Source organism: Vipera ursinii (genome assembly GCF_947247035.1).
Source record: "Vipera ursinii genome assembly, chromosome: 9".
In the NCBI taxonomy this organism is placed as follows: Eukaryota; Metazoa; Chordata; class Lepidosauria; order Squamata; family Viperidae; genus Vipera; species Vipera ursinii.
The window spans coordinates 11,665,987-11,686,810 of NC_139523.1; the positions used below are offsets into that span (position 1 = coordinate 11,665,987).

Below are 20,824 nucleotides of genomic sequence, written 5' to 3' on the forward strand. Positions count from 1 at the left end.
GCCGCGCACGCGCGGTGGCCACGAGTCCTGGCAGGCTTAAAGCCGTTCTGTATTTCGCTGGCGGTGGTCGCTAATCTTTTAAAGTTCTCTTAAGTGGAGGCGCGAGGGTTCCTTGGAGGTAATAATCAAAAATTATCTTCTCCTTCTGGTTTAAAAGTTCCAGCCCTGAAGAGTTTCTCGTTTTCCTCCCCTCGGTGCTTCTGGAATTGACATCCTTTTTTTTCTTTTCTTGGGGGGCGGCGAGAACTACAGTGCCCATCTTTCCTAGCCTGGGCTTTCAGTCTGGAGGTGACGGGAATTGATGTCCGATGGGTCAAAAGGGCTCCAGGTTGGGGAAAGCTGCTTAGTTTGGAGCATGGTCAGAGCTGGTGCTTAGAAGAGCTGGTGCTCTTTTTCCCAACGCAACAGGTTGCTTTGGGGAAGCACACAACACACACACACAAACATAGTTTGTCCCCAACTTGGGCCATCAAGCTCGTTGGAGAGCTACTCCTGGTATAACAATGCCATGAACGAATGATTTATACAAGGGGTCTTCAAACTTGGCCCTTTTATGACTTGTGGACTTCAACTCCCAGAATTCCTTAGCCAGCGTGCCTGGCTGAGGAATTCTGGGAGTTGAAGTCCACAAGTCATAAAAGGGCCCAAGTTTGAAGACCCCTGATTTATACTTACGACCACAATTAAGCCCAAAATTTCTGTGGTTTTAAGGGAGACAGTGGTTAAGTGAGTTTGGCCCCGTTTTATGATCTTTCATGCTACAGTTGTTAACTGATGTTAAGTTAGTTACCTGGTTGTTAAGTGAATCTGGCTTCCCCATTGATATTGATATTGTCAGAAGGTCACAAAAGGTGATCATATGCTCCCGGGACACTGCAACTGTCATAAATACATGCCAGTTGCCGAGCATCTGAATTTTGATCATGTCACCGTGGGGATGCTACAACAGTTGTGTGAAAAATGGTCATAAGCCACTTTTTTCAGGGCCATTGTTACTTTGAATGGTCACTAAATGAATAGTTGTAAGTTGAGGTCTACCTGTCTTTATTTTATTGTATTTAAATGTATAGGCCAGGGGTAGGCAACCTCGGCTCTTTTATGACTCATGGACTTCAACTCCCAGAATTACTGAGTCAGCTATGCTGACTCAGGAATTCTGGGAGTTGAAGTCCATGAGTCATAAAAGAGCCGAGGTTGCCTACCCCTGGTATAGGCCATTCAATTCCAGCAAACTCTGGCTGTAGCACAAAATTAAACACATAAAAAGAGCTAAAAATATGGCCATATGTATGTATACTACTTTTCTTTCCCAAATCAAATCTTTATAGTTTTTCTCCCCACAATCATCCTATTGCTCTGGTCTCCCCTCCCCACCCACCACTCAACTTTTTCTGGGTCCATAGAAGATACTCCAAATAAGTATGTATTATGAAACTTGAATTATTCAGTGGCTAGGTTCACACAGCATGTGTTAATTAATATAACACTGTAGGAGCTAAGCTTTATTTTTTGTTGATTGGGGCAATAAAAGTACTTTGATTATTTGATGTTTAGTTCAGTGGTTCTCAAACATTTTGGTCTCAGGACCCAATTTACATTCTTAAAAAAATCACTGGAAAGAGTTTTATTTAGGTAGCTTATATCTATCTGTATGCACTTTATTAGAAATTAAACCAGAGTTAAAATATTTTTTTGACTTTGCAGACCCCCTGGAAGAGTCTTAGGGATCCCTAGGAGCACACTGTGAGAAATGCTAGTTTACTATATTGTAGCAGTGTGAACTCAGTAATTGGATCAATGTGTTGTATGAACACAGCCACTCAAAGTGGCCCAGAGTGAGATGGGCAGCAAACAAATTTAATAATAATAAAAATGTTTTTTCAAGTTCAGTAGGATTTAATTCCAACTAAGTTTGGACAGAATTGCAGGGTCAAACAAGAACAGAAGACAACAAATTTTTCTGGCAGTTATATAGATAATGTACAAGCAATATTTACTCATTCCTTCCTTTTATGGATTAGGTCTGTGTTGTCAGATTCATGAAAGGTTCATCCTTAGTTGAGATAAATAAGTAATCTGTATATAATTAGCTGAATAATGGGGAAAGAATCCAAAAGTGTTGCCACAAGGTATAATACTGAGTAAATTGCATTGGGAGGAAAAAAGCTGTGATAATGATACAATAAATCTGTTGGTCTTTATAAACTGACACAATTTTAGCCATTTTTTAAAAATAGGACACTAAACAAATACCTTGGCTCATGATGTTTGCTATTGCATATTGACATGTTTTGCTATTCTCTGTTAATGTGATTGCAAAATTATGAGCCAGGGTTTATCATCTACAAATTCTGTTGTGGAGTAGCAGACCAGAATTTAATTCAGAAGTCAGCTGATACGTAGCCTTCCTGAAGACTTCTTGAGTTCTGCACATTAATAAAAGCATCCTAGTGAAAGTGTCTTCTGGACATACATGAGATTTTGGGAAGGTTTCAGACCAGTTGGAGTGCTTTGATTCAGCTGCCCTGACCTTGGTCTGATTGTACCATAGCTTTGAAGAACAGATCCAAACAGAAATCTATGAAACAGTTACAAGAATTGAAGCTTGACTCAGGAAGATTGTTATCTTTTTATATTTAACCAAGTGTTATATTGTTGCTCTTACGTTCAACTCCCTAGGTACCAATCTGAAAATTCCAGATCGATCTGTGGTTCTAGAGAGAACCTTTTATCAAAAATCAAGAATGGCTGCCTCTGGCGGAACATTTATTGGAGTTCCCTCATCAAGCAATAATGATGGTAAAATTTCACTTTAATCCCTTAATTCTTAGAATCCCTTAAGTTTATTTTACTCCCCTTATTAGATGAAATTGTAAAAATCTTGAGATAAATAATGCACTCAGTGAGGACCAATAAATTGAAGAACAGCCCCAACAGTTTGTGCAGGTTACTACAGATTAGTCTGATCAGTTAGGTGGATCACATTCGGAGATTCATCCTCACAATTCTGTCTCCTCCATATATTATTAAGGCATGGAGATCTGAAAGGCAGTTTAATTTCATGTGTACAACTAAGTCTCTAAAAGCATTGTCTCCTTCTGCATGTGCTAGCCTTTTTTTAAATATTTGGATGGCTTTCTCCAAATAATATTAGACATTAAGGAGCAAGTACTACTTAGTGCCAGGGATATTCTTCCCAAGAAGTATTATTTAGCGTCCCCCCCACAAATTTTGCTTGTTTTTCCTTTCAACTTAGAATTGATTCCTGGAATTGACACTGGTAAGTTCATGCAATTTTCTTGACAATTTTCCCCCCAGAAATGGTTTGCCATTGCCTTCTTCCTGGGGCTGAGAGGGAATGTCTGATCCAAGATCACCCAATTGGCTTGTGTGGCAGGATTAAAAGTCAGATTTCCATGTTCTTAGTCCAGTATCTTAACCACTAGATCAAGGGTAGGCAACCTCAGCTCTTTTATGACTCATGGACTTCAACTCCCAGAATTCCTGAGCCAGCCAAGCTGGCTCAGGAATTCTGGGAGTTGAAGTCCATGAGTCATAAAGGAGCCGAGGTTGCCTACCCCTGCACTAGATCAAACTGCCTTTCTCTAACAAATGTAGAGCACTAAGCTACTTTTCTGCATTGCCTTCTTGGACAAATTTTTGATCAATCCATTTTTCTCACATTTTTGAAATGGATTTTAGCAGTTTATCTGAAGTTAACTTCACCATCAACTTGCATTCTTAATAATCTGGTTTGGTGTTATATACACATTTGAAATTCATATGGTGAATCTCGTGAGAGGGAAATACTCTGAGAACACCATGCTCCTTGCAGTTTAGCATAGCTGCTGTTGTTTTTCCTGTACTGAAATTTGAGAGTTGCTAAGAATAACTTCATACATCCATTTAGTTAGCTCTGGTATTCCTATGTCAGTGTTTTCTGCAGTCAGCTCCTCCTTATCCCATATAATGATTGGCAAAAACATACCCTTGTTTTCAGAAGAGCCTGATGCCAACATAGAAGCATTTACTGCATTTTCATAACAGTAACTAGTTAACTGCTTCCTTGGAATAGCAGCCTGTTCCTTTATATATTTGAAAGAAGTGAGGATTTCAATTCAGTGGATGAGAATATAATTAAGATCTCAGTTCCTGATTCCTAAGTAAGTTTTGACATTTTCTAAAGCTTTGTGTTTTATGAGTAACTAGAATGCTACATGATTACAAAGTCTCATTTAATCTTAAAGGCTTAATCTGATTGCCTGTCTAAATTATTATTATTAAATTTATTAAATTTTGCCTGTCTAAATTATTATTATTTATTAAATTTTATTATTAGTCATAACACTTTTGACATTAAGAAAGCTAACTATTATTATTATAATTACTATAAGCAGTAATTATCTATTCTGAGCAATTTTCTACATACAAAAGCCAGGGTAAATGAATTATCAGCTGGTCTGTAAAGTTTTGTTTTTAATTCCCGGATTGTTTTTCTTTTTCTTTTCTAGCATCTAGCAATCTCAACTATGGTTCTTCATTTCAACCCATCAAAACCCAGGTGGCCATTCCTACAGCTCATGTCATGCCCTCCACATTGGACAGATCACCTTGTCTAGCAAGTGAATCAAGCAGTCCTCAGACCACTTTGGCGTCCTCCCTGCCAACTTCACTGGGTGACACAGGAGGACTGATGTCCAGCTATGACTCTGATACTCTGAGGCAATCCCAGGTGATCAGCCGGAATTCTCTTTGTCTGAATCAGACTTCGGCAGAAAATGGTTGCAATCAATCCTTGTTTGGTAGTTCTGGTCAGTCAGGTGTGGAATGTGTTCAGAAACCTATCAGCCTAGATGCTGAAGTTACCCATTCTGCTTTTCTGGATAGGCATTCTCTTGGTCCTTGGTCCCAACTCCAGATGTACACTCCGGGCACTTCAAATAGCACTGTTGCTGGCCTAGAAAAAGAATCCAATAAAATACTGCAGAATACTAAATGCTCAACAGATCCCAACAGAGTCTGTGGAAAGCAAGTATCCTTGGGACTTAATGCTCCTAGTATGTATTCCACCCTTTTGGCTGCTGAATCTCAGACATCGAAGCAGGAAGCTTGTACACTACATCCACATGAGAATTGTGCACACAGTGCCTGGAAACATCTGGATTGTGTTCGACTGCAACTTGAACAGATGCATGTAAGTTATTTTAACCTCTGTCTGCATGTGTAGCTTTTCTCCTTGTAACTTTTCTGCTAGGGCTCATCAGTATGTGGACCAGAGCTAATGCTGTTGCATATAATTCAAAGAGAGCAAATGCTGATGGAGGAAAGTCCTTAGAAGTATTAATTAATTTAAAAGCCTAATTATGCTCTGGAGAAATAATCCCCTAAGTGCAGAATCAAACCTTTAGGAAAGAAAACAAGGACTTAACGGTTATTACAGTACTACTATGCTGTAGATTTAGCTTTATAGGCTTTTGAAAAGTGGTGGCGGTGCACATTTTCAAGGAGAGGTTGCAGGTAATATGGGCAATAAAATATCATTAAACACGAATCAACAAAAAAATACAAGTATACAAGATAGAAAGGACAAGTATAAGAAGTGGAAAGAGGGGCACATAACTAAGGCAGAATATCAGCAAATAGCCCCGTGCCTGCAAAGATGAAGTGAGGGAAGCTAAGGCTCAAATGAACCAAGGCTTGTGACCAAAGTCAAAAATAACAAAAAAAGCTTCTTTCAACATATAAAAAAACAAGAAAAAAGTTAAGGAAATGATTGGTCCATTAGTGGGGGAAAGTGGCAAGAAAGTGACAAGCAACAGGGATAAAGCAGAACTATTTAACTCGTTTTTTGCATCTGTCTTTACACAAAGGGAAAAAACAGTCCAACCTACCAAAACCAGTGCCATAAAAAACAGAATAGAAACGCAAGTTAAGATAGGCAAGAAAATGGTAAGTGAGCACCTGTCAGCCTAGACGAGTTGAAATCACCAGGACCAGATGGATTACACCCCAAAGTTCACAAGGAACTGGCAGACGTGATCTCAGAACCACTGAACTATATTTTTCAAAGATCCTGGAGCACTGGGGAACTACCAGAGGACTGGAAGAGAGATGATATAGTTCCCATCTTCAAAAAGGAAAAAAAATAGATCCAGGAAACTACAGACCTATCAGCCTGGCCTCAATACCTGGGAAGATTCTGGAAAAGATAATCAAACAACAAATCAGTGCATTTAATTGGCTTTTATTGACTTATGAGAGGAATTACAGAGGTGGATAACTCTTTCTCAGTTAACTTTTCCCCATACATCACTCTGTGAATCCATGTATTGATTTCCAGCTCTCAGTTAGAAATATGAAAAAATAAATGCTATTTAACTATTTTACTGAAAGCTGTCATATGTTCCCTTTTAGACTCCCTTGGTTGAAAAAAAATCACTTCAAATGTTAATAAAATAGTATCAAGAGTGCATCACTGGAAATTGGATATAGACTTCTTTTACAGTGTTGTACAGTAATTATTTTAGCCAACTTCATATATAGATAGATTCAGCTAAGAGGAACATTCACCTGCAAAATCCAGTGATCGGTCCAGAGCCATATTAATGATATTATTTATATTATCGTACGTTATTATAATTTCATTTTAGATTGTATTTTATTACAATTTCATCTTAAATTCTATTTTATTTTAATTCCATTTTAAATTGCCTTTATCAAATTTTAGTAACAATTTGTTGCTGGAACTTTGCACTTTGATATGGCCCAAGGGCTAATCAACGATCAATAAAGACTAAAAAAGAAATTATTTATGTCAGCCCAAATGCAACATTAATAAGCCAGAACCGAACTATTGAGAATTAGATGTAGTTCAAATGAATTCAAGATTGCTTTATTGAGTTAAATGTTGCTGCTGTTGACTTTTATTTTCTGGACGGAGTGACTTATTAACTTGTTTGAAGGAGCCCTGCCATATAAAAATGCATTATCTTCTAGATATGCAAGGTAATTGTTTGGTGCTTTATAGTGGCACACAATGATGTGAAATTATGTCTGAGAGATTATATATGCCTGATGGTGTTTGGATATAGACTGAAATAAGAATTTCCATGTTTTAACACATGGAGGAGAGAAATATATATATACATACAAGGCATATAGCAAGGCATATTCAAATGACTTGACAAATATTTAACACATACATATATATATATAAATATAAACATAACCTTCCTTCCCCCCTCCCCCAAGAAATATCTAACGCTGACTTTCTCTTTGAGAATTGAATCTCATGCCTTGTCTCTGTCATAATTCCAGCTGCAAAATAAAGCTGCCTGTTACTATCCTTTGGTGAACAGTACTTCGCTGCACACACTTGATCCAGCTCAGTGGATTGGCATTGCCAACACAAATGAGAATTTGCTCCTGGAAAAAGAAATTGTCATTGACAGGTAGGAAATTAAACATTAGTTTACTTTCTAGATTTTCTTCACTAAAAAGTAACAATGTTTAGATTGTATTTCATATTGATAGAAAAGCAAACATTGTAATCCTAGGCACAATAAACTTCGCTGAATAGTCTTCAACTTACTTATGAGTGGCTAAACTTAGGCTGTTTATTTCCGTGGAAGAAATTAAATGGTTCAAGACTATTTTTGCCCCAAAACCAAACAGTTTTGGTGTTTGCTGTGTCAAAGACCTACTGGGGAAGAACACTGATTTTTAAGAGAGGTTTTCTTCCTTCTCTCTATTAATTAAAAAGGACATGCGTGGCTTCTTCTGGTTACACTAAGATGTAGCTTGTCTTTTAACTAGGATAACAAAGCTTTTGCTTCTAGGGTGAGTTGGGATTTCTCTTGAGTGCATTTAATTGGCTTTTATTGACTTATGAGAGGAATTACGGAGGTGGATAACTCTTTCTCGGTTAGCTTTTCCCCATACATCACTCTGTGAATCCATGTATTGATTTCCAGCTCTCAGTTAGAAATATGAAAAAAATAAATGCTATTTAACTATTTTACTGAAAGCTGTTGTATGTTCCCTTTTAGACTTTCAATTTTGTCAGTGTTAACATACTGCACGGGTTTATTCTCATAGGCAGAGACAGCACATTTCCCAGCTGGAGCAGAAACTGCAAGAAAGTGAAATGCAAGTCCACAGTGCCCTCTATGGCCAGCCTGCTCCTTATGGAGATATGTATCTGTTCAGAATGCAGGTAACCCCTTATAACTGGTGGTGCTGGAAATATGCTATTGGGAAAAGAATTTTAAATTAAATGTGGGATTGGAGGAGGCATGAGTGAAGAAGAGACATGATCTATAGCTGCTCCCTCGGGAATCTTTAATTTCTGCAATTATTTTTTTTTCTTTTAAAATCCCTTTTATTGGGGTGGAGTCAGGGTGACTGAATGGAGCTGAGAGTTTACTGGCCAGATGCCTTTCCTGACACTTATGCGGAGTTCGCAGTGGATATTTTCTCTTTGTGCCTTGATAGAGAAACATCTGCCACTGCCTAGGATTGAACTCTTAGCCTCCTGAGTATGAGGCGAGCATCTTCACCTCTAGGCCAACGTGCCGCTCTTTAATTCCTGCAATATTGGCTAAAAATTTGTAAAAAAAAGTTATCTGCTGACAGGGATGTAGAGTGCTTTTTTTTCTAAAACAGTGTACAGGTGTTTCTAGTTCCCTGAGCATTGGAGTCTGCTTGATTTTCTGGTGAGCACACAGGAAAATCCGATATTTTGTTTGTCCTTCAACTATTGATGTGTTTCTCTTCTTGTCCCCAGTACTTATTGAACTCACATTGAAAGTTGTTTGAACAATTCTTCAGTGATTATGAGTATGGACTTTAGAAGACGTTTGGGCTATTACTATTTCATTTAATATCTTTTGCAGGAGCTACAGAGAGAGAATATATTTTTACGGGCTCAGTTTACCGAAAAAACGGAATCTCTCAATAAGGAAAAGATTGAATTGGAAAGGAAACTGGCTGCCTCAGAAGCTGGTATTAAACAGATCCAGGAGAATCACAAAGAGATCATACAGAAGCATACAGTAGAATTGAAGAAACAAGAAGAAAGGGTAGGCTTTTTTGGATGAAGCCCCAACAGGTCTCCCAGTATCTGCTTATTTACATAGGAATGCAATTTTTTTTGTGATATTTGATTCTTCTAGTATTCAAACTTCAAGCTTTGATTCATTTCACCTCCTATTGTATAATAAAGAAGTGCTATGGGAAGTGATTTGTAGGAGCTAATAAAGGAGCAAAAGGTAAAGCATTAACATTTTCCCAATATGTTTGCACTAAAGATAGACTGGAGTATTACAGTTCTTCAGGTTTTTAGCAGAAAGCTAAATCTCTGCTCTTTATGTAATGCAAAATATAGAGTTGAGTTCCACAGCTATGTTTCTGCAAAGTATGATTTTTTTAATGTAGGGTTCACTTCCTTTTGTTTTACATAATAGGTCCATTAGGTACTTGAATAGTTTTGAATTATGGGCAATGCCTTTTTGCGTCCGAAATTAATAATCGAAAGGGCTGCTACCTCCCTCTGATATTCTATCCTGCAGGTCAAGTCCAGAGACAAGCACATTGAGTATCTGAAAAAGAAATGCCAAAAAGAATTGGACCAAAAGCATGAGAAGCAGCAGAGAATTGAGACTCTGGAACGCTATATTGCTGACTTCCCAGTATTGGAGGATCATCGAAAACAAAGTCAACAGGTAAGAGGGCACCTTCTGCATGCAGCCGGCTTTGAAGAGTAGCTGGATAGTGTAGACCTGCAAGCTTGAACAGAATAAACGTGTTAGCTTTGTGAATAGACCAACTGCTAGAAGGAATTTCTTTTAAGTCTGATATATGTGTGTGTTCTCTCTTCCCCCCCCCCAAAAAAAATTAGTTAAAAGAATCTCAGCAGACAGTTAGCACTTTGCAAGAAACAGCGACTACACTTGAAAGGGAGCTAAGAGATGTTCGCACTGACTGTCGAGAGAAGGAGCTACAGCTAGAAGTGCAAAAACACAAAGAAATGGAACTGCTTTCCACAGTGCGCAGGTAACACCAGGAAAGTGGGGGGAAACGAGCGTTGGCTTCCAGGATAAACTAGAAGTACATTGTGCTGCTTGGCATTGAAGCTTTCCTACAAATAAGCACAGCAGGTCCGTACAGGAGAGACTAAGTAACAGGGAAAGAGGTGGGAATAAGAAGAGTGAGGTTCTTGACAGGAGAATATCCTATGAAGAAGAGTGACTGAAGTATGTTTAGCCTTAAGGAAAAAAACGATAGAGATGCGGTAGCATTCTTTAAACTCCTTCACTTAGAAGCAGATCAAGAACTATTCTCTCTCATTCCAGAGTGCAGGATATGGAATTATGGTTTTTAAGTTACAGGAAAGCAGATTCATTGGCATTTTAGAAAAGATTGTTAATGGTAGTTGCGGTTAAACTGTGGAACTGCTTATCCAGAGAGGTGGTTGTCTCCATTTCGTTGGATATCTATTCTATGCAAGCAGAGCCTAGACAGCTCACCTGTTAATGGGGATTCCTGCACTACGCGGGCCAAATGGCCCCTTTCACTCCTGATTCTTGGGGTGGGAAGTGTACTGAGAGGAGAAAAGAGCCTTGAATGCCAATTGTGACAAGCAATATATGCCTCATGAATCTATAGTGAATAGTCCTTGGACAGAGGCATTCACAGAACCCATCAGATTTATCAAAATGACGAAGGGAATGGCATGGCACAATTCCCATCCGTTTTGTAAGTTGTGTGTCATCGTGGCCTATGTACAAAACAGGCAGAATTTGCATTGTTTTGGCATGACGCTTTATTTCATAATTTGTCCTACTTTGTATGGATACCTCTCCCCAGAGAGAGGAAGGCAGAAAATGACTATAAAGTCAAAAAGCATGTGGGCGTAGCAGTCCCAGAAGATATTACAGGTAGTCCTTGACTTACAACTGTTCATTTAGTGACAGTTCAAAGTTACAATGGCACTGGAAAAAGTGACCTATGACAATTTTTCACACTTTCACACTTATGACCATTGCAGCATCCCCATGGTCACATGATCAACATTCAGAAACTTGGCAACTGACTGATATTTGTGACGGTTGCAGTGTCCTGGGGTTATATAATCACCTGATAGGCAAAGTTAATGGGGAAGCCAGATTCACTTAACAACCTTATTACTAACTTATCAGCTGGAGTGATTCATTGAAAAACTGGCAAGAGTTGTAAATTGGGGCAACATTCACTTAATAAATGTTTCACCTAACAGCAGAAATTTTAGACTCAATTATGGTCATAAGTCAAGAACTGCCTGTATTATATATGAGTTTTTTTCTCTGGGGAAGGATAATTCTTTTGGGGGGGTGTTTATCTCTCCTTCTAGCACATGCTTTTCCCTAAACTGGATGCCCCTCCTATTTATTACACCTTTTAGGACTCACTTCTTTCTGAGGCATCTTACAAAAATCAGCCTCAGGGCATTTGGTTTGGGGGGTGGGGGAGGGGGAGCAACCAAACTGTGGATCAAGCTTTGATGGCATCTTTATTGCCTGCTTTCACCACATTTTTCCTTGAATAGAGTGGGAATTCGGTAACGCTGGTAAGAGAGCCTGCCTTGTTGCTTAGGCTTGATTGTGAGAATGGATGGGCATAGCTTTAAGACAGTGTTAGCTTTTGGACAATTTCTCACAGATATGAAACTTCAACATGCACAGAATCAGGACCAAAGAGTCTCTTCAATCATTGGGGTTTCTTTGCATTGGCTCGGGTTTTTGGAATGGAGCAGTGTTTTTAATTCGTTTTAGAGACATAATTATGAAACCCCCTTTCAAAGGACCAGCTTCTAAAGTTCATTTCGTTTAATGAAAACTTCCTGTTTCTCAGCTTACAAGATAAAATGCAGCAGATGAAGCCCTCAGTACCCGAAGATTATGCCCGAGAGATAGAGAGAGAGAAAGAAGAAAAAGATGCTCTTCACAAAGAACGTGATCTTCTCAGGAAGGTAACCCCTAAGATGAGATTGGAGCTCTTAGGTGGGCGTCTACTCTGTATTGAGTAGAAGACCGGCATTTCTTCTTTATAGCGATATTCTATATTACACTCATTGATCAGGCTGGGATGTACTTGGTCCATTCAAAAGGACCATAAAGGATCAAAATTTATACTCACATTCACTTAAAATAAACATACCTGGTTCCACATTGTCTTGGAAGATTAGCCAGTGTCTTGAGTGGAATGTCTGTCTAGTTTATTTTAACCCTTTTAGAAAAACCATAAATAGGTTTTTTCTCTGTTTCCTGGTGGTCTTCTCTTTATATATCCTCTTCACCCAGTTTTGTTCTCCCTTCCCTTCCTCAGTGCATTTTATAGAAAACCTGATTTTAAGTCAATCTTAATAATAATTCAATTATTATTAAACTGCCTTTTTAGTGTAGCTTCTGTTGGATGTTTATATATGCATTCACATACGACGCACATTTATTGGAGAGGTGAACGTTTTTAGGAGAATAACGTAAAGCTAAGCATTGTATAGATTTGGTGTGGGTTTTGTTCTTTGTTCTTTCTCTTTGGATAAATATTGTTTATATCTGTTTTCTGTGGTGAACACAAACGTTTGGCAGCTTACCTTTTCCTGCAAATATGATTTTAAACTAAGGCTACATTTCATGGGATAGGTCGGATTTGCAGTAAAGTATCTTCTCTGAAAGGATCCATCTGTTATGCTACTTAGCATTTTGAGTATGTGGAATTGTCCTCACGAGTAAAACTTTTCAATTTCTTTAGGCTAGAATGATCATGCACAAATGTAACACATGCTTTTGAGCACATTCCTTCAACAGTAGGTACATCTGCTGGAAAATGTATGGGAACATTTGATCATTTTAATTCTTTTTAGATTGTGGAAAATCAGAAGAAGAAACTGGATCATTTATCTTCACAAATAAAGGTGAGCTCCTTATTGAAGCATTAAAGGTGAAACTTCTAGTTGAAACAAAACACAGCCAGGAACATAATCTCAATTTGTCTTCGTTTTGTGTTCCAGGATCTGGAGGAACAGGTTGCCCAGGATGATGGTACAGCCCAGGCTCTGAGAGCAGACGCCTTGAAGCAGGAAAATGCATCGCACCAGCTACGCAGAGCTGTAAAAGAGGTAGCTTTTTTAAAAAAAAAAACGTTGGCAGTTTAACAATTCCAATAATCAGATTGTCTGATTCTTCACACTAGTTTACCACTGTAGTTTTTCTTTTTGCATAGTGTGTTTCTTATCCATCTTGATTTTTCCCTCAGTTCAAACCTGTAGCCCAATTTGAACTTTCCCTCCTAATTAGTTCAGAAGTGCATAACCTTTTCTCAAATTAATGCCTGCGCTTTGCCTTTGAGTAGGATATTAGGGACCATACTATGAAAAGAGTAAAGCAAAGAGGAAAAACTCCATTTGATTTAAATTTAATTAAAACAGAATTAAGTTAAAAAGAATACTATTTCTCTCTATGTGTTAAATAATTTCTGTCACTTCAGAGTAAAAACGAACACAGTTTAGAGGGATTACATAAGACTTGGAGAGTGCATATAGTCCCATGATTCAAAGTCTTTTGACCAGCACATGCACTATCAGTGTTTTGCATTATCGTAAGTAAGGTTGTGGTTCTGCTAGGGCTTGTTTCCACAATTTTGTTGTCCTTATGAGATGTGATTTACATCTAGTGCCATCTTGCTGCTAGATTTTCTTCTTTGATAATACAAACAACGTAGTAAAAGAAAGCTGGGTGGAGATTCTTTGATCTCCTGGAGATGCGGTTCTCCAGCTGAATCCAGCAAAAGTTGGATAGTGGATGAAGCAGCACAATCCACATTTTGCTTTTCCCCGCTGCTCTAAATAGTTTGTGGGAGGCAAGGGGTTGGACTGCAAACATCTGTGGTCCCGAACCATCTGAATAAGTGAAACAAATCAATCGCAAAGATCCATAGAATATATGCAAAGCACCTGTAACTCCTTCATTCTCCTACATTTTGTAAGCTAGGACAATCTATACCAGTGATGGCGAACCTTTAAGAGACTGAGTGCCCAAACTGCAACTCAAAACCCACTTATGTATCGTGTGCTGGGTGCGCATGGCCCATTGGGTGGGCATGGCCAATTGGGTGGGCGTGGCTGTGGTGGTAACGGCAGACTGGGTGGGACTAAAAAGTTCAATCAATCAATTCCAACTTTGCAAGATCTTTTTTTTTCCCCACAAGAAGTTGAAATTGATTGATGGAACCTTTTTTTGCACATGGTGGTGGAGGCGTAAAGCGAAAAGGTTTTATAAAACCCAGCTGAAGGCCTAGGACTGGAGCAATGGCGCACGTGCCCACAGACGGGGCTCTGCGTGCCACCAGTGGCACGTGTGCCATAGATTCGCCACCACGGATCAATACCAATTCCCTCTTCCTTGAAATGTATCTAAGGAGCATTATTAAAAGTATGCTAAATTAACTTTCCTATTATAAGAATTTTTTTTTTGTATCTTTGACCTCATTTACCCGTTAATCAAAAATAGATTGCATTTGCTTCTTGGGGTGGGGAAAAGATGACAAATTAAACTGTCTCCAAATTGCAAGTTCTGTTCTGTGCAGCAAGGCATAAATGTATTGGAATGTCTCCTGTCAGAATACTTACAATAATTTCCACTTTTCTTTGTAAGACCACTATTTTCTCTGGTAGCACAAACACCAATAATCTAAACTTTGTGTTTTTCCTGCCTTGTAGAAACCAAATATCCTGTTCCTGCAGCTGTAACTTTTCATTCTCCCAGCAGTGTGATGGTTAGCCTATAGCCTTATACTATGCTAAAGAGTGATCTCAGAACTAAAGGGAAAAGATACAGATGTACTTTCTGATGTGCAAGTTCCAAAACATCCTGTGGAATCATGACTAGTGAAGAACCAGGGAACATTTTTGAAAGTCCTGATTTTTTACATCTAATTTCAGCTGTCTGCCCAGAACCAAGCACTGATGGAAAAAAACCTGACTTTACAGGAGCATCTCCGGCAGATGGAGCAGGGCCAGATGCTGTCAGGTGAAACAGCCAGCCTGACTCAAGAGCTGCATAGTGAACTAGCCAGCTGCCTACAGGACTTGCACTCTGTCTACAGTGTGGTTACTCAGCGGGCTCAAGGGAAAGATCCCAATTTGTCGTTGCTGTTAGGCATTCACAGTAAGTCATAGGAGCCTATGTCCATAGTGAGAGGTTATGTTTGTAATACTTTGGGATTGTAATACCCTTGTAGCTTTCTCAGCATGGTGTCCACAGCAAACCATGACACCACCTACGCAGTGACACCCTCGTGCAGCTCCTCCCATGACTTACTTGGGTCCTGATAATCTGACTCAACTCTCCTAAGTCACGGCACTTGGATGATTACGTCATCATATACATTTTCTCACTTGCTGTTCTTGCCCTCCATGTAGACACCCTTATGTCCTACCTTGCCAATTGATGTTCTTTAATCGCACCTTATGGAAGTTAGGTAAAATCTAACTGATAAAATGTTCCCTCCACTCTATTTAAGCATGATTGCTTCTTGTGGATCTCCGTAGATTTTTCCCCTATATAGTGTTTCAAAATTGTGATGTAATAGTTACATTTGTGATATTCTGCACTATCCACCTAACTCCAAACTACTTGGAGGTGGTCCCCATGATCATTAATAACAGTTTTAAAAATTGCATTTAAAAAAACCAAAAAGGGAGGAAAAACCCCAACTTCATAGGTGTTATGAGTCCCTACCAAGGAGAAGGGCGGTATATAAATCAAATAAACTATAACTATAACTATAGGGATTTGATGCCAAATCCCAATGCTGATTTTTCATTGGAAAATTACTGTAATTAATCTGAGAACCTTCCTCTGATTTCACAGCTGTACATTGTTCTGTTCAACAAGAAGCAGATTTGTCGAAACCAGACACGCTGGCAAAGAAGCTGGAGGATGTAAAACAGCTGCACAAAGAGATTGAAGATTTGCGGACTGCTATCTCAGACAGATACGCTCAAGATGTGGGTGATAACTGCATTACACAGTGAAGGCCAAAAAAGCGGAAGATGAGAACTAGGTTTGTAGATCAGTGAAAGCTGCTGCAGGGTGAGTTTTCAGAAGATCTTTATAACCTGTTCAGGGGAAGATGCTTTTCATAACTGGAAGTCAGATGTTCTTGTGACAGGAAAGCTCTCTGAGGAAAACAAGCCAGTAAGGGTATGGCGAAAATGTTTTTGTATATCTGCAATTCTGGATCTCGTTCCTGTTAGCAGCTGTAGTCAGGAAAGTGTCTGCCAGCATTCATTTCTGTAATTTATGGCAGAAACATTTTTTCAGACACTACAATCATGGAGACTCTCTTTTTCTTTGTAATGTAATTGCTGCAAGGTTGCGAAAGCTTTGATGAGTTTGGATTGAATATAAAATGGCAGAAAAACTGAATTGGCTGTGATAAAGGAATTCTGAACAGTGAGGAAAGATCTGTCTTGGTAACAGATTTTTGAAATTTCTAAGATAATCTTGTACGGTACTCAATTTCCCCCCCCCCCATTCCTTCCTGAAACTAGAAATACGATGAAATTGCAGAAGGCATTATTGCATTTCTCCTTAAATGTTTTAGATCTCCAAAGCCTGTGCTGGTTCCCCAGGTTTCAGGATATGATCCCTGCTAATGGCATGGACACTTTCAATGTCAGTGTGCCCTTATGGGTTCATACGTTTTCAATGCAGATGCACTTTTTAAACTATATTTTCATATCACTGTTCTCTATGCAAACATTAACTTGACATTCTAGAATGTATGAATTCAAATGTTGAAATGCCTTAATTCTCCTAGAAATAAACCTTTGGAAAGAGAGAAACTGTATTTTCATATTGCTGCAAAGTGGGCAATTAGGTTTGTACACAGTAATAGAATTACAGGTTGATTTTAAAACTAATCCTTCTGTGAAACAGGAAGGTGCTAATTTAAATGGTTTGTCCTTATGACTGAACAGATTAATGCTCATTTTTCTACAAGGCTGTAATATGGAAGTCTCTTTAATGCTGTGCCAGCATTAATCAAGCATTCTTCATTCTTTTGATCACATTCTTTTGATTACAATCCCAGCTTGTAGTATTTATTTAAGTTTGTGAATATTTGGGTAATTTAGTAAACAGATTGCTTATGATAAACTACTTCATTTAGTGGTGTATCCTCTAGGCTGGCTGTAATCAATGCTGTTTTTTCTTTGAAACAATTTATTTTTGACCACCCCTTGAATCTTTCTTTATATAATTAAGGTGGGTATTTATCATTACCCTAGGGCAGGGGTGTCAAACGGCCGGCCCACAGGCCGGATGCGTCATGTCGAAACCACACCCACCCCATTGCTGGCAATGGAAAAAAAGTCACGATACGTTGCAACATGTGACGTGACATTGCAAGTTTGACACCCCTGCCCTAGGGTCCTAGGTATTCCAATTTCCTTTTTTGAATGAAATTCACTTTTTCCCTATCTTTGCTCATTCTCTGGAGGACTTTCTTAACTTGTATAGATTCAACCCATGATATTTTAAGTATCTTTCAAAATCTTTATTTCAGACCCTTCTATTCTGATTGTTATTTAATCGCCCATAGTTACTGAGGGTCAAGCAATATATAAGTAACATAATTAGATAAACAAAAAACTAAAATCATGGCTGGCAATTCTTTAGCTGGTGCTGACCTTCATAAACATGGAGTTCTTTATTTTTTTTATTTTAATCCCATTTATATCCCGCCCTTCTCCGAAGACTCAGGGCAGCTTACAATTTAAGCACAAACCAATGTGCTTAGCAATAGCCTTCATTCTATGTATATGCCTGCTTATTAGGGCTTTTGGCCCCCGCCAAGCGGCATTATTACAAAGTCAGCATTGCCCCCAACAATCTGGGTCCTCATTTTACCTACCTCGGAAGGATGGAAGGCTGAGTCAACCTTGAGCCTGGTGGGACTCGAACCTGCACTAATTGCAGGCAGCTGGTGTTACTTAAGGAGGCATTAGCCCACTGCTCCACCAAGTTCTTCCCAAGAGTTTAGAATGTCATAATATATCGTAGTAGTTTGTGTGAACCCAAGCAACCTGTCCTTTTGTAAGTATTATTTTACATGTTTCTTTTTTAAAAAAAACATGTGAAACAACAGCTTATAAAGTTCTAATCTTAAAGCTGGGAGCAAATATATTATTTTTCCAAAAGTTACTTTTGCCTCTTCAATCCTACCCTTTATGCCCATGCTTCAGTTCCATCTGTCATTAAAACAGAACCCAAGTATTTGTACTGCTCCACTTTCTGTACTTACTTTCCTACAATTGGTTCATGGATTTAATTTTTGCTGAATAACTATTTTTGTATTAGTTTTATTCAGTTAACCTAAATCAGTACATTTGTAAACAATTGTTACTATTTGTTAGTAAACTATCTGGACGTGGTAAGTTTATTTTGCCACTTATTTTGTCTACTTTATTGACATTCTTCTAAAGCTTTAGAATATATATCAAATAGGGTGATAATACACATCCTTGTCATAGTCCATACAGTAATTGACATTTGTTGGTTTGCAGACAGCTATTTCCCAAATGCTGATACACTCCAGATGCAAGACAATTGTAATAACTAGTATTCTATAGTTTGACAACTTCTACTACCGTTTAGTAAAAGTTTAATTAAAAAAAGAGGAAGGAAATTTGTAAAGCTATGAACAGAAATTGTGACAGGAGAAGCGGCTTTTTTTGTCAGCATTTGGCAGAAAATTTGACCTGGAGTTTCTGTATAGGCAATATTTCAGGGATATAACATTTCATTGTGCTTGCAGATAAGGAAAAACTGTTTATATGCTGGTTATTTTTATTACAAAGGAGTAGAACTTTTTTCTTTTTTATAAAGTACACCCTTAATACAAGGATTGCACTGTGAAATTGTTGTTTACTACACAATTTCTACATTATGTTTTTACCAACCTCAAACTAGGAATATTTCCCTTATGGAAAAATTACAACTGTGTTCATTGTTTTAACATATTTCTTTCAAAAGAAATTAAATTTATTTTAAAAATAAGAAAAAGAAACAAGTTCTTTGTTTTGGTAGAGTTTACCTAGTTGCTTTTAATCAAAGTACATGGAATGTTGGACCTAATGACTGACTCTTAAATGAGAAATTTAAAAATGTATTTTTATTGAAATTGTACATATTTCTTATTGATGCAAACTCAGTATAACAATAAAATTGCTGCAAATAAATTCAGATTCGAAATATTTAGGCAGGAAAAACCAAAGGTACAAGTACAGATAAGGCAAGACCTGGCTTAAAACAGCAACGGAGGGACCTTGGAGTCCTAACGGACGATCACTTGACCATGAGCCAGCAGTGTGCAGCAGCAGCCAAAAAAGCTAATACAATCCTGGGTTGTATAAACAGAGGCATAGAATCAAGATCACGCAAGGTATTAGTACTGCTTTATAAAACCCTAGTAAGGCCACACCTGGAATACTGCAGCCAATTTTGGTCACCATATCACAAAAAGGATGTTGAGAGTCTGGAAAAAATTCAGAGAAGAGCAACTAAGATGATGCAAGGCCTGGAGATTAAAACATAAGAACAACAGCTGCAGGACTTGGATTTGGCTAGTCCAGGGGTCGGCAACCTCGGCTCTTTTATGACTCGTGGACTTCAACTCCCAGAATTCCTGAGCCAGCATAGCTGGCTCAGGAATTCTGGGAGTTGAAGTCCACGAGTCATAAAAGAGCCGAGGTTGCCGACCCCTGGGCTAGTCTAAAGAAAAGAAAGAGAGGAGACATGATAGCAATGTTCCAGTATTTGAGGGGCTGCCACAAAGAAGAGATCACGTTATTCTCCAAAGCACCAGAGGGCAGAACAAGAAACAATGGTTGGAAACTGATCAAAGAGAGAAGCAACCTGGAATTAAGGAGAAACTTCCTAATAGTGAGGACAATTAACCAGTGGAACAGCTTGCCTCCAGAAATCATGGGTGCTTCATCACTGGAGGTTTTTAAGAAGAGGCTACAGTCACTTGTCTGAGATGGTACAGGTCCTCCTGCTTGAGTAAGGGGCTGGACTAGAAGACCTCCAAGGTCCCTTCCTGCGCTATTCTAACGGCGAACGTATAGCAGCAGCCTAGTTACCTAAGAAACAAGTAAAATAAAGATCCCACCGTGGCTATTTTTACAGCTGCCATCAGGTTGACTCAGCCTTCCATCCTTCCGAGGTAGGTAAAATGAGGACCCAGATTGTTGGGGGCAATTAAGCTGACTTTGTAATAATGCCGCTTGGGTGTGTGTGTGTGAAAGCCCTAATAAGCAGGCATATACATAGAATGAAGGCTACTGCTAAGTTTGTAAGCCGCCCTGAGTCTTCGGAGAAGGGCGGGATATAAATGGAATTAAAATAAATAAATAAAAATTCCACCTTTGCTAATAAAACGAGCTGAAAATAGGGAGGTGGGGGATTGCTGAGCAGATGTAACAACCAGGGACACAAATAAGCATAAAGAATTTGTCAAATAAAAAAAAAGCAAAGCATTTGCAGTACAGACTTCGCGATTAGCGGAACGACGACTTTGCATCCAGCACGGCTGACTTTGTACACAAAGGCACGGAGAAGCGCCGCCAGTTGATGGCGCGGAGACCTGCCGCGCCTGCGGACGCCCCCTCTTCCTTAGCCGCCAGCCCAGCGGCGCCCTGGGCGGGGGGCTCCGGAAGAAGGGCGAGGAGGCCGGGCTGCAGCTGCGGCAGAGGAGGACGGCGGGCTCGGCGCCTTCCGAG

At 39.0% G+C, this 20,824-nt stretch overlaps 1 protein-coding gene across 1 annotated transcript; it reads left to right on the plus strand.

Annotated features, from left to right (window-relative positions):
• Nucleotides 1–29: 29 nt before the first annotated feature.
• Nucleotides 30–19,249, plus strand: CEP85 (centrosomal protein 85). The gene is made up of 13 exons (XM_083368988.1): nucleotides 30–118; nucleotides 2,680–2,799; nucleotides 4,512–5,194; nucleotides 7,318–7,451; nucleotides 8,098–8,215; nucleotides 8,895–9,080; nucleotides 9,570–9,722; nucleotides 9,899–10,053; nucleotides 11,890–12,007; nucleotides 12,902–12,952; nucleotides 13,049–13,156; nucleotides 14,978–15,203; nucleotides 15,909–19,249. The coding sequence occupies exons 2-13, from the start codon at nucleotides 2,745–2,747 to the stop codon at nucleotides 16,070–16,072; spliced, it is 2,151 nt and encodes a 716-aa protein (XP_083225114.1). The 5' UTR covers nucleotides 30–118; nucleotides 2,680–2,744; the 3' UTR covers nucleotides 16,073–19,249.
• Nucleotides 19,250–20,824: the final 1,575 nt, after the last annotated feature.

Excerpts from the sequence above, each read along its gene's own strand:
- CEP85 (XM_083368988.1), top strand. The coding sequence starts at position 2,745 with ATGGCTGCCTCTGGCGGAACATTTATTGGAGTTCCCTCATCAAGCAAT. Across the intron at positions 8,216-8,894 it reads TGTATCTGTTCAGAATGCAG|GAGCTACAGAGAGAGAATAT; the intron begins GTAACCCCTTAT and ends TATCTTTTGCAG. Across the intron at positions 13,157-14,977 it reads TACGCAGAGCTGTAAAAGAG|CTGTCTGCCCAGAACCAAGC; the intron begins GTAGCTTTTTTA and ends ATCTAATTTCAG.